The sequence below is a fragment of the Plecotus auritus genome, assembly GCF_963455305.1.
Source record: "Plecotus auritus genome assembly, chromosome: 6".
In the NCBI taxonomy this organism is placed as follows: domain Eukaryota; kingdom Metazoa; phylum Chordata; class Mammalia; order Chiroptera; family Vespertilionidae; genus Plecotus; species Plecotus auritus.
The window spans coordinates 1146303-1157410 of NC_137773.1; the positions used below are offsets into that span (position 1 = coordinate 1146303).

Sequence of the window (11108 nt, forward strand, 5' to 3'; positions counted from 1 at the left end):
TACGTGTGGGTTAGCGGGGCCGGATGGCTGCAGCGCCGCGCGGCTCTCAGCGGCTGGGCAGCCCGACCGCGGACCCCACGTCCTTTCACGTGCCCACGGGAGGGGGGCTGGGGGGGGAGAGAAGACCCGCTGGAGGCGGAGTCAACGCCGCGACCCGAAGAATGGGATTGGCTGTTGGGAAGGGGGCGGGGCCATCCCAGGTCGTAAATACGGCGCCACATGGCAGTGGCTGGGGAGGGCGGCGGCGGGGTGCGGAGGGCGCAGGCGCGTTCAGGGCTGGCGCCCCTCGGCCTCCGTGGCCCCTTAGCGGGTCGCGACTTCTCGCGAGAAGAAGAGCGGGAGGCGGGGCTGCGGAGCCGGGGGCGGGCCGGCGAGGGGCGGCCTCGGGAGTGTCCGCGGGTCTGGAGGCGGCGGCGGCGGCGACGCCAGGTGAGTGTGGGCGCGGGGGCACAGGGGGTGCGGGGCGGGGTCCCGGGGGTCGGCGGTCCCTGCTGCCTCAGCCCTCCCGGCGGGTCCGGGGCGCCCGACCGGGCCCCCGCCGGTCGCTGTGTGACCTTGGCCCGGCTCGCAGCCTCTCTGGTCCGGTGCCCGCGGCGCCGAGGGATGGCGGCGAGCGGTGATGGAGGGAAAGTCAGTGACGGTTCCGAGCGGCGGGGATGCCGCAGCGCGCGCCGTGCCCCGCTCAGTCCGGCGGGTGGATGCGCGGCCCGGCCCAGCGCGCAGCTCCGGCGGCTCCGCAGCCCCCACCCCGCCGGCCACGGGCCCGCGACGCGCCCGCCTCTCGCGCGTGGGGAAGCGCGGCTCGGCCCCCCAGCGGGACCGCCGCCAGCCGGGCGCCGCCCGCAGACCCGGGCTCGCGCGCGGTGCCGCCCGGCGCGGGGCACAAGGAGCCGCAGTGTCTGCGGTGGTTCAGTTATTCGCTTCCTGTGCGCGTCCCGGAGACGCGGGGCTGCCCTCCGTGTGGGGCCGGGACAGCCCGCGGGCTCTCGCCGTCCCCCAGACCGAGACGGTCGGGGCTGGCGCCGGGCGGGAAGCGGCTGTGGCTGCAGCGCGGCCTGGAGCTGCCGGATGGTTCACGCCTTGCAGACCAGCCCTGGTGCCGCGCCTGACTCCCGGCTCCCCGTCCCTCTGCGCCCGGCTCCCGGCTCCCCGTCCCCCGGCTCCCCGTCCCTCTGCGCCCGGCTCCCCGCTCCCCGTCCCCCGGCTCCCCGTCCCTCTGCGCCCGGCTCCCCGCTCCCCGTCCCCCGGCTCCCCGTCCCTCTGCGCCCGGCTCCCCGTCCCCCGTCCCCCGTTCCCCGTCTCCCCGTCCCTCTGTGCCCGGCTCCCGGCTCCCCGTCCCCCGGCTCCCCGTCCCTCTGCGCCCGGCTCCCCGTCCCTCTGCGCCCGCTCATCGCTGCACAAACAGGAGCCAGTTGCCGGCGGGGGGAGGGGCGCCGGCGTCTGCCCGCCGCGATGACGGGAGCAGCCCGTGTGGTTCCTGGTGCGGAGCTTCCGTGGGGAGGACCGAGCTGGGCCTCGGAGGAGGCAGGTCGGAGGGCGGCAGGGGCAGCGGGGCGCGGACGGACCGGGGCCGCGGGCCCTGCGCTGGTGTGGGAGGGTTCGAGGATGGGCCGGGGAGGCTGGAAGGAGGTTCCGCCCTGGGAGCCAGGGCCTTGGATGCCTGCGAGGGCGCGTGGGCCTTGAGTCCGGGTTTCGGGTGGGATGTGGCGGGTCCGTGTCCGAAATCAGCACGAGGGAGACGAGGAGGGACCCCGGGCGGGAGGTGGAGGTGAGACTGAGCTGCGTGTGGGGCCAGGACACGGCCAGGCGTGGGGCGGGTGTCCTGCGGGGAGGAAGCGGGGACTCCCTGTCAGCGGTGCTGGCGGGGGGCGGGGGGGGGGGGAGGAAAAAGGAACCGAGACTGGTGGCTGCAGGGCGAGCCGAGCGGGCTGCGAGGGGCGTGGGCGGCTGCTGGGGCCCCGGCCACGGCGCGGGGGGGCCGGCGGGGAGCACAGCTCGCTGGTGGGTGACACCGCGCGTGGATTCGGGGTCACGAGTGGACGTTCCTGAGCTGTGGTGCCGCTCTTCTGGAAAGGTCTCAGGCTGAAGGCCTTCCTGAGCCAGGTCAGGGGTCCCGGGCGGGAGGGGACTTGTTCTTTTCTGAGTCGTTTCCGGGGACCTCGGGGACCTGGGTGGCACGGGGTGGCTGGACTCCTGCCGGCTCGGCCCACCTTCTGCCCAGCAGAGCGCTGCGGGCTGCGCTGGGGGTCGGAGCCCGGGAACCAATGGAGCCGGTTTCCTTTCGGTGAGCATCGTCTCTCTCCAGGAAGGAGCCGTGGGTCACACCCACCGAGTGTGGCCGGGCCGGCACTCTCCTGATGTGCGTGCAGGGGGGCCCGGCGTAAGGGATGCGACCACGCAGTGCTTCCTGCCATTGGCCAGGGCCGGTGCTGCAGCTGCTGCGCAACCGGGACAGGAGGCGCCACCCGTGGAGGGGGAGGACGCGGGTTTGTGCAGAGCAGGGAGGGCGCTGGGTGATGTCGGGGTCCTGTCAGGAGGCCCAGCTGGAGCGCTCGCTGATGAGGCTGGTAATTACTGACCCCCTTCCCGGGATTCAAAGCTTCCAAGTTCTCTAGTCCCCTCCCCTTAACCAGGACAGGGAACCAAGGTCTTGTGAAGAAAGCCTGGGGTTTGGAAGAGAGGGCCTTGCCACACGGGGGCGGAGGGGGGGGGCAGGAAGAGGCGTGAACAGCAGCCGTCACTAAGCACACTGGAGATCAGAGGACCGTCCCGGCACAAGAACAGGGCGCTGAGAGGAAGCAGCGAGCCGGAAAGAAAGCTCTCGGACGGACGGCAGAAATGCACTCGGTGGGGCCGCTGGCGCGTCCCAGTGGTTGGGTTGACCTGGGAGCCAGGAGGTCACCGTTCCGGGGTGGGGCACATGCCTGGGTTGCGGGCTCCATCCCCGTGGGGGCTGTGCAGGTGGTAGCTGATGGATGTTTCTCTCTCATCGCTGTCTCTGTCTCTCTCCCTCTCTTTCTAAAAATCAATAAAAACATGACAGGAAAAGCAGAGCTGGAGGGTCAGCGTTTTTCTCAGGAGAGGGGGATCCCAGGGTGAGCGGAGAGGCCGGGACGCCGGCCAGGCCCCAGCTCGCACGCGGAAGGTGTCGGAAGGTGGCGATCCGAACTGGCACCGGGGCTGGGAGCTGGAGAGGACGGCTCCCAGCTGGCAGAGGGGGGCTGGCCATAAGTCCGTGTCAGCAAAGCAGAGGAAGGCCGGGTCTTCTGGTTCCCGGGAAGGTGCTGGGGTGCGCTGCCCCGGGACAGCCCTCCACCGGAGACCGCCCGCGACCCTGAGGGTGGTGTCAGCAGCAGCGACCACGTGCCTCTCGGAGCGGGTGGCAGGGCGGGCTGTGGGGCCAGCAGAGCCTGCCCCCGACCTCCAGTGGGCAGCGGGCAGGCCACGCCAGACCCAACAGCTGCTGTCGCCCTGGGCTGTTCCTTAGGAGAGAGAAACAACGATTCCGCAGCAAGGAATGGGGGAGAAGGGTGGAGGCGGGCCCTGGAGCAGGGGGGCCCTGGGAGAGAGGGCGGGGCCCCTGGGAGCGAGCGTGGGGCTGCTGTGTTTTGTGATTAACCCCCAGAAGGACTGAATCCGAAACAGATGCATAACGCTGGTGAAATAGAGATGAAGCCGTGGTGAACGCCCTGTGAGAAGAGGCCACCTGTTTGGGGGATACTCACCCGCCCCCCCCCCATCAGCTTGCTTGTTCCTCTTTCCTCTCGTTGCCGTCGCTGTTCTGTCCGCTGTCCTGGCCGTGGTCACGTCAGGGCTTTGGCACTTCCTTTAGCTTATTTTCTTGTAAGTTGTGAGGGGGTTTACACTCTGCGGATGCAAGTCGGGGGACGGTACCTCGGGCCCTTCTTTTTTTTTAAAATATTTTTATTGATTTCAGAGAGGAAGGGAGAGGGAGAGAGAGATAGAAACATCAATGATGAGAGAGAATCATTGATTGGCTGCCTCCTGCACGCCCCCTACTGGGGATCGAGCTCGCAACGCAGGCATGTGCCCTTGACTGGAATCGAACCCGGGACCTTTCAGTCCGCAGACCGACGCTCTATCCACTGAGCCACACTGGCCAGGGCTCGGGCCCTTCTTTACCCGTCACCCGGTTTCAGAAACCGGAATCAGGTCAGTGGTGTTTCTCTGGGTCTGTTGTTGCTGTTAATCCTCACCTGAGGGTGTTCCGTTGATTTTTAGAGAAAGTGGAAGGGAGGGAGGGAGGGAAAAAAGTGGGAGAAGAGGGAGGGGGGGAGAGGGAGAGAGAGAGGGAGGAAGGGGGAGAGAGAGGGACACATCGATTGGTTGCCTCCCACACTTGCCCCGATGGGCGGGATGGAACCTGCAACCCTGAGACCCTTCCGTGTGCAGGCGATGCTCCAGCCACTGAGCAGCACTGGCCAGGGCAGCATAAGAACCCCTTTTTGAGCACCTACTGGGTGCCAGGCAGTATTCTAAGCCTTGAGGGGGCAGCTGTGCTGACTGGTCAGCTGAGTGCCTCCTTCCACAGCTTCTCTTCTCAGGCAGCGTCGGTGGGCACATTGACCGGTGACTGTGGTGCTGGAGGCGACCCGGAGAAGAGGCGGATGGAGGGGGAGCGCAGGCCGGGCGTGACCAGGGCGGCCTCCCCGAGGGGGTGAGCTGTGAGCAGAGATCAGGAGGGAGGGAGGAGTCCACGGGGGACAGAGCCTGCCCCGGGCGGGGCCGGGGCCTGGTCAGGGTTGTTGATGCACAGGAAGGCCATGTGGCTGAGCAGGGCGGAGCGGGCAGGGGGAGAGACAGGGTGGGGGATCCTTGGCACAGGGCGCTGTAAGGGCTGGAAACGGGGAGCTGGCGGGCTCCAGTGATCCGAGGGGTTTGCGCAGAAGCAGGGAGGCCGCGGCCTGCAGTGGTCAGCTGGGAGCTTGGCCAGGGCTGGGGTGGAGGTGGGGCAGGGGAGGGCCCGGGAGGGTGGAGTGGATGCATCCTAAGGCGAGCCTCCGTCGTGGTGAGATTTATCATCATCATTTTACCCTGAAATCTCCCTTGGAGTTGACTTAAGTCTGAGAAGAGAGTTCTTCGGATTCCAGCGTCAAATGCCACGCATCCGCTGTTCGAGTCCAGGGAGGAGTGTGGGCGATTTCGTAGACATGGTCCCCGTCTTCCGAGAACGGGGATCCAGTTTGGGAGTGTGGACGGGGCGTGCTCTGACGTCCCTTCTGTGGGGGGAGTGGGTGTGGGGCCAGGGCAGCGGGAGCGAGCGGACAGCCGGCTGCACTTGGGCCGCGGGGGTGGGGGGGTGGGAATCGCTCCACTTCCAAGTCCGCGTGGTCTCCTGGGACACCGGCACCTTCCCCTCTCGTCACGTGACCCTTATTGTTCTCACGTGGCCTCGTCGGGGGAGTGGAGGGTCACGGCAGGGCTGGGCGGCCATGGCTGGGAACAGAAACTTTCCAAGTCCCTGCCGGTGCCCGCACGACCGCAGGCCTCGCACCCCGCCTCCCGCCAGCGGCAGGAATAAGTAGAACCCGGAACATTCTCGCGCTCTTAACGCAGCGCGTGTCCCTGAGCTCATGCTCAGAAGTTGGGGAGCCGGGCAAGAAGCGAATTCTCTCAGAAGCAAAGGTCACAGACCCGGGCGTCCGGTAAAAACCGGGCAGATGGCACCAGCTGCCACAAGGAGCCGCCCCGCGGGCGGGTGGATGGGCAGGCGGCCCGCACCGCTCGCCGGCCCTCGGGCAGCTCTGGACAGCGGCGGCTGTGTGGGTCCCCCAGTGGCCTGTTGGTCAGTTTCAGCACGCGGTGGGAGGGTCCCGCAGAGGAACACAGGCCTGGCCGCAGCGCTGACAGCTGTCGCTGCTGCTGGTGGTGAAGGCTGCAGGCCTGGTCTTTGCCGGGAGGGGCCTCTGGCAGGGAGCGGGGCGCGAGGTCAGCTGGCGGGAGCGCCGTGCCCTGAGCAGTGGGGCTGCGACTGGTCCCGGGGGACGCAGCCTTGGAGCCCAGGCCACTCGGCAGACCTGCCGGCTCGGGCCCTTTCCACCCCTCGCACCCTCATGCCATGAGGGCTCCGGGTGGGGGCTGGCCTGTGCTGGGGATGTCGTGAGCGCCAGCTCGGGGCCTCGCACCCGGGCGAGAAGTGGGCTCCTGGGCCGAGTGAGTAAGATGGCTGGCGCTGTCCCTGTGCGCTGTCCTGTCGTCAGCGGGCCCATCGTATGGTCTTCGAATGTGGGGCCGGGTCTCCTCCGTACGTACGTTCAGCGGCGTCTCATTAAACCGCAGTGGGACTGGGGCTGGGACGGGCGGCGCTGCGGCCGCGGCTGCGCACGCACCTCCGTGGCTGAACGACGAGCGAAGGTGTGCGGTCGGGTCTCAGCCTTCGTGGCGTGCGGCCTGCGCTGTGTCCTCGGGTGAGACCCTGGCTGATCCTGCTTCTCCCTGCTTGTTAGCCTTGACCTTGAAAACCCAACTCGCTGGTCACTGACATTTTAAGTTCCTTTCCCCTTTTTTCTTTTTAAAATATTTTATTGATTTCTTACAGAGAGGAAGGGAGAGGATAGATAGTTAGAAACATCGATGAGAGAGAAACATCGATCAGCTGCCTCCTGCACACCTCCCACTGGGGATGTGCCCGCAACCAAGGTACATGCTTTTGACCGGAATCGAACCCGGGACCCTTCCGTCCGCGGGCTGGCTGACGCTCTATCCACTGAGCCAAACAGGTCAGGGCCCCTTTTTTCTTTTTAAATGCTTTCACCTTCATCTCCGGAAGCTCTCTGGCTGCACGTCTGGAGGAGGGAAGTCGAGAAAGGCCTGTTGCCTCGTCGTCCCGCCGTCACTGGGTCAGATCCTCGGGTCCTCTCCTCGCCGGTGGGACGTCCCGTCAGTGGCCACTCCGCCGGCCTTCATCTCCTCAGGGTCACCTGTCAGTCACACGTGCTCCTTTGGGCGCTTGTGAGCAGCATTGGTCACGTGACCCGGAGAAGCCACAGCTCCTGAGGGAGCCCAGCGCTGGGGGGAGGGGGGGGGGGAGACAGGCGCCCCTGGAGGAGGACGTGGAGGAGGACGGGAGCAGGACTCCTCTGACCGAGCCCAGGACAGGCCGGGCCGAGGGCGCTAACTCTCTGCGTTGCCTTGCAGCTCCCGAGCGTCGGCCTCCCCGTGAGGCTGGAGTGAGGCCCGGCGAGGGCCGCCGCCGGGGCAGGATGACCAAGACGCGGCTCTTCCGCCTGGGGCTGGCGCTGGGCTCCGTGTTCATGATCCTGCTGATCATCGTGTACTGGGACAGCGTGGGCACCGCCCACTTCTACCTGCACACGGCCCTGTCCGGGCCCCACCCGCCCGGCCCGCTCCCCAGCCCCGGGCAGGACCCCCCGTCGGACGTGGACCAGTTCTTGGAGAAGCTGCTGGGCGCCGGTCCGAAGCGGAACGGCCCTGCCGAGAGCAAGACGGAGCCGCCCCCGCCGGCCTCGCGCGGACCCGCGCCGGGCGGCCCCGAGGGCGGCCTGGAGGAGAGCGTGCGGGGCTACGACTGGTCCAGCCGCGCCCCGCCCGGCCCCGAGCCCGACGTGCAGGCCGCGCGCAGGAGCCTGCTGCGGGCCTTCTGCGCCAATGCCAGCCTCGCCTTCCCCGCCAAGGAGCGCTCCTTCGACGACATCCCCAGCTACGAGCTGAACCACCTCATCGTGGACGACCGCCACGGCGTCATTTACTGCTACGTGCCCAAGGCGGCCTGCACCAACTGGAAGCGCGTCATGATCGTGCTCAGCGGCAGCCGCCTGGACCGCGGCGCGCCCTACCGCGACCCCCTCGCCATCCCCCGCGAGTTCGTGCACAACTCCAGCACGCACCTGACCTTCAGCAAGTTCTGGCGCCGCTACGGGAAGTTCTCGCGCCACCTCATGAAGGTCAAGCTGAAGAAGTACACCAAGTTCCTGTTCGTGCGCGACCCCTTCGTGCGCCTCATCTCCGCCTTCCGCAGCAAGTTCGAGCTGGAGAACGAGGAGTTCTACCGCAAGTTCGCCGTGCCCATGCTCCGCGCCTACGCCAACCGCACCAGCCCGCCCGCCTCCGTGCGCGAGGCCTTCGGCGCCGGCCTCCGCGTGTCCTTCGCCAACTTCATCCAGTACCTGCTGGACCCGCGCACCGAGCGCCTGGCGCCCTTCAACGAGCACTGGCGGCAGGTGCACAGGCTCTGCCACCCCTGCCAGATCCAGTACGACTTCGTGGGCAAGCTGGAGACCCTGGACCGGGACGCCGCGCAGCTGCTGCGGCTGCTCGGGGTGGACCGGCGGCTGCACTTCCCGCCCAGCTACCGGAACCGCACGGCCAGCAGCTGGGAGGAGGGCTGGTTCGCCCAGATCCCGCTGGCCTGGCGGCAGCAGCTGTACAAGCTCTACGAGGCCGACTTCGTGCTGTTCGGCTACCCCAAGCCCGAGAGCCTGCTGAGAGACTGAGCCCGCGCCTCGGGGGCGGGGACCAGCGGCCTTGCCAGCCGGCCGCCGAGGCCAGACCCGGGACGGTCAGACGCGGGGACGGTCAGCCGCGGGGACGGCTGCTGAGCCTCGCCGTCGTCCGGGGACGGAGCCGGGCGGCACCGCACCTTCTGTGGCCTCGTGTCCCTCCAGCCTCGCGGGCAGAGAAGCCCACGGTGCCCGTCGCGGGGCAGCTGGCACCTGGGGGGCCCCACACTCCAGTTTTTAAAATGACCTGCGATTCTGCACTCAGACTTGCTGTTCGCTCCGCGGCCTGTATTCAGCCAGAACTGTGTTAATAGTGTTTTTTAAGATTAATATATTTCAGATATTTAATAGGAGACGGGAGGAGGGAAGAACGGAGTAAATTCTACGTCTGCTTGTGCCGCCTGCTCGTGTGGTCATTCGGGCGCAGTGGAAAGGGCACACAGTAGGGCAGCGAGAAGGGCACACAGTAGGGCTCTGAGCCGCGTCACGGCCATGTTCATGCTCAGAACGTCACCAGTGGAGGGATGATTCCTGGTCCTCAGCCCAGAGGAGGCCTCGCCCGTTGGTGAGGGGCCCCGGCGCTCTGTTGGGGTCGGCTGAGCGGTCGGGGCGGGCTCGTGGTGCGCTCAGGTGGAGGGCAGCGCGCTCCCGGGCCCCCCGCTGCCTTTCGTGTCTGATCCCGGGCGGAGGGTTCGTGGTCGCAGGGCTGGGCCGCCAGCAAGGAGAGGCCCCCCCCTCACTGCACCGGGCTGGTCCCCCTCGAGGACGTCGCCGACCCCAGATCCTTGCATCTGGGATCCTGACCGGTCGCACGGCCCGCGGGTCCCGAGGCTCTTCCGAGACATCTGCTTCCCGTTCCTCGGCAGGTTGTGCGGTGAACGTGTCGGTGGCGAGGCCTCTGCGCCGTTTTGTGGTGTTTGGACCAGGTCTGACCTCGTCTTACCGGTGGCTCTGGGCCCTCGTCCAGTTCCTGAGGGGCTGGCGCCTGCCTGCAGCCCTCCCGCGTCTCCCCCATCTGGGCCGTGGCCGGGGGGAGCGGACTGGGCCCCACCCTCGGTGGTGGAGGCACCGCCTTCCCTGTGAGACGGAGCCCAGTGCTGGAGTAACTGCCTGAAGCGCCACGGCCGCTGCGGGTTCGGCCGCTGCGGATCCACCGGGACTGCTCACCTGCGGTCTGCCCCCTGCGCGCAGCTGGAGGTCCCCGAGGGCAGGGGCCCTGCCGTGGGGGCGCTCAGTGGTCTGAGGGGAGGGGAGGTCCCAGGCCAGTGGCTGAGCCTCGGGGACACGCAGTGAGGGGGAGGCAGGCTTGGGGGGGTGGCCTGGAGGCTGGGTAAGGCTTGACGTACGTGGTGGAGCGCGTGCCATCGGCAAAGGCGGGTGTGGGGAACATTCGTGTCACGTCTGACAGCTGGTTTTCTTCAAAAGGGGCCACCTGTCCACGGCAGGGGGGGTCTGAGCCTTTTCAGCCGACGTAGTGCATGGCACCGGGCACCCGCCTCGGTAGCGTCTCACTCAAATGTGTTTGCTTCGAGAATGTCCAGACAGATGTCACCACCCACTGGGCTGTGGGCTCGCTGAGGGCGGCCCGTCTCCTTGGCTCCTCACTCCTGGGTCTGGGGGAGCCCGCGCCCCTGGCTGGGGCCTGTGCCGAGAGCTCCCTCTTCCTGCCCTTCCCCTGGCCCCGTGGTCGGCAAACTGCGGCTCGCGAGCCACATGCGGCTCTTTGGCCCCTTGAGTGTGGCTCTTCCACAAAATACCACGGCCTGGGCGAGTCTATTTGGAAGAAGTGGCGTTAGAAGAAGTTTAAGTTTAAAAAATGTGGCTCTCCAAAGGAATTTCCATCGTTGTACTGTTGATACTGGGCTCTGTTGACTAATGAGTTTGCCGACCACTGCCCTGTCCCACAGGGCAGTATCTTGGGGAGAAATTTGGCTCCGTATTTTTTTCTGCTAAGAAACTATAACATTTTAAAAATATATATATATTTTTAATTGATTTCAGAGAGGAAGGGAGAGGGAGAGATAGAAACATCAATGATGAGAGAGAATCATTGGCTGCCTCCTGCACGCTCCCTACTGGTGATCGAGTCTGCCACCCAGGCATGTGCTCTGACCAGGAATTGAACCTGGGACCCTTCAGTCTGCAGGCCAACACTCTCCACTGAGCCACACCAGCCAGTGCAGAAACAATGACATTTTTAAACTCGGTGTTGTATGCACGGTTAGATCACGTAACCAGACAATTCCGTAAACTTCGAGTTCGTGAACTCTGTTTGCCTCTGCCCTCCAGCCTCATCAGCACATTTACCCACAGTCCTATGCGGCCGTGGTTTGTGCTGCAAAAGCCCCCGTCACTGCTGGGCCCCAGCCTGGCCCCGGGCCTGTGCCTGTCAGCAGGGCGGGGCTGCTGGCCGGTGCTGGCCCCCCCCCCCCCGCTGTTTGTCAATCTTGGTCGTGTGTGTTACACTGTCGGTCCTCTTTCCTTTTGGAATGTCTGATACATGGCCGGTGTTGCTCAATGGATAGCGCATCGGCCTGCAGACTGAAGGGTCCCGGGTTCGATTCCGGTCAAGGGCATGTATCTTGGTTGCAGGCTCCTCCCCAGCTCGGGCTCTGGTCGGGGCTCGTG

The 11108-nt window shown here is 66.5% G+C and overlaps 1 protein-coding gene across 5 annotated transcripts; it reads left to right on the forward strand.

The window, feature by feature from the left end:
- The first annotated feature begins 349 nt into the window (after positions 1-349).
- On the forward strand, positions 350-8882 carry CHST12 (carbohydrate sulfotransferase 12). 5 transcript variants are annotated; one of them, XM_080676398.1, is made up of 3 exons: positions 3956-4173; positions 4553-4678; positions 7159-8876. In XM_080676398.1, the coding sequence occupies exon 3, from the start codon at positions 7224-7226 to the stop codon at positions 8472-8474; it is 1251 nt and encodes a 416-aa protein (XP_080532524.1). In that variant the 5' UTR covers positions 3956-4173; positions 4553-4678; positions 7159-7223; the 3' UTR covers positions 8475-8876. The 5 variants fall into 5 exon arrangements, with proteins under 5 accessions (XP_080532523.1, XP_080532526.1, XP_080532525.1 ...); XM_080676397.1 differs by lacking the exons at positions 3956-4173; positions 4553-4678 and adding an exon at positions 350-429; XM_080676400.1 differs by lacking the exons at positions 3956-4173; positions 4553-4678 and adding an exon at positions 1471-1528.
- Positions 8883-11108: the final 2226 nt, after the last annotated feature.

Coding starts and splice junctions, on each gene's coding strand:
- CHST12 (XM_080676396.1), top strand. CDS start 6,644: ATGTGCCCGCAACCAAGGTACATGCTTTTGACCGGAATCGAACCCGGG. Junction 6,741..7,158: donor CTATCCACTGAGCCAAACAG/GTCAGGGCCCCT, acceptor GTTGCCTTGCAG/CTCCCGAGCGTCGGCCTCCC.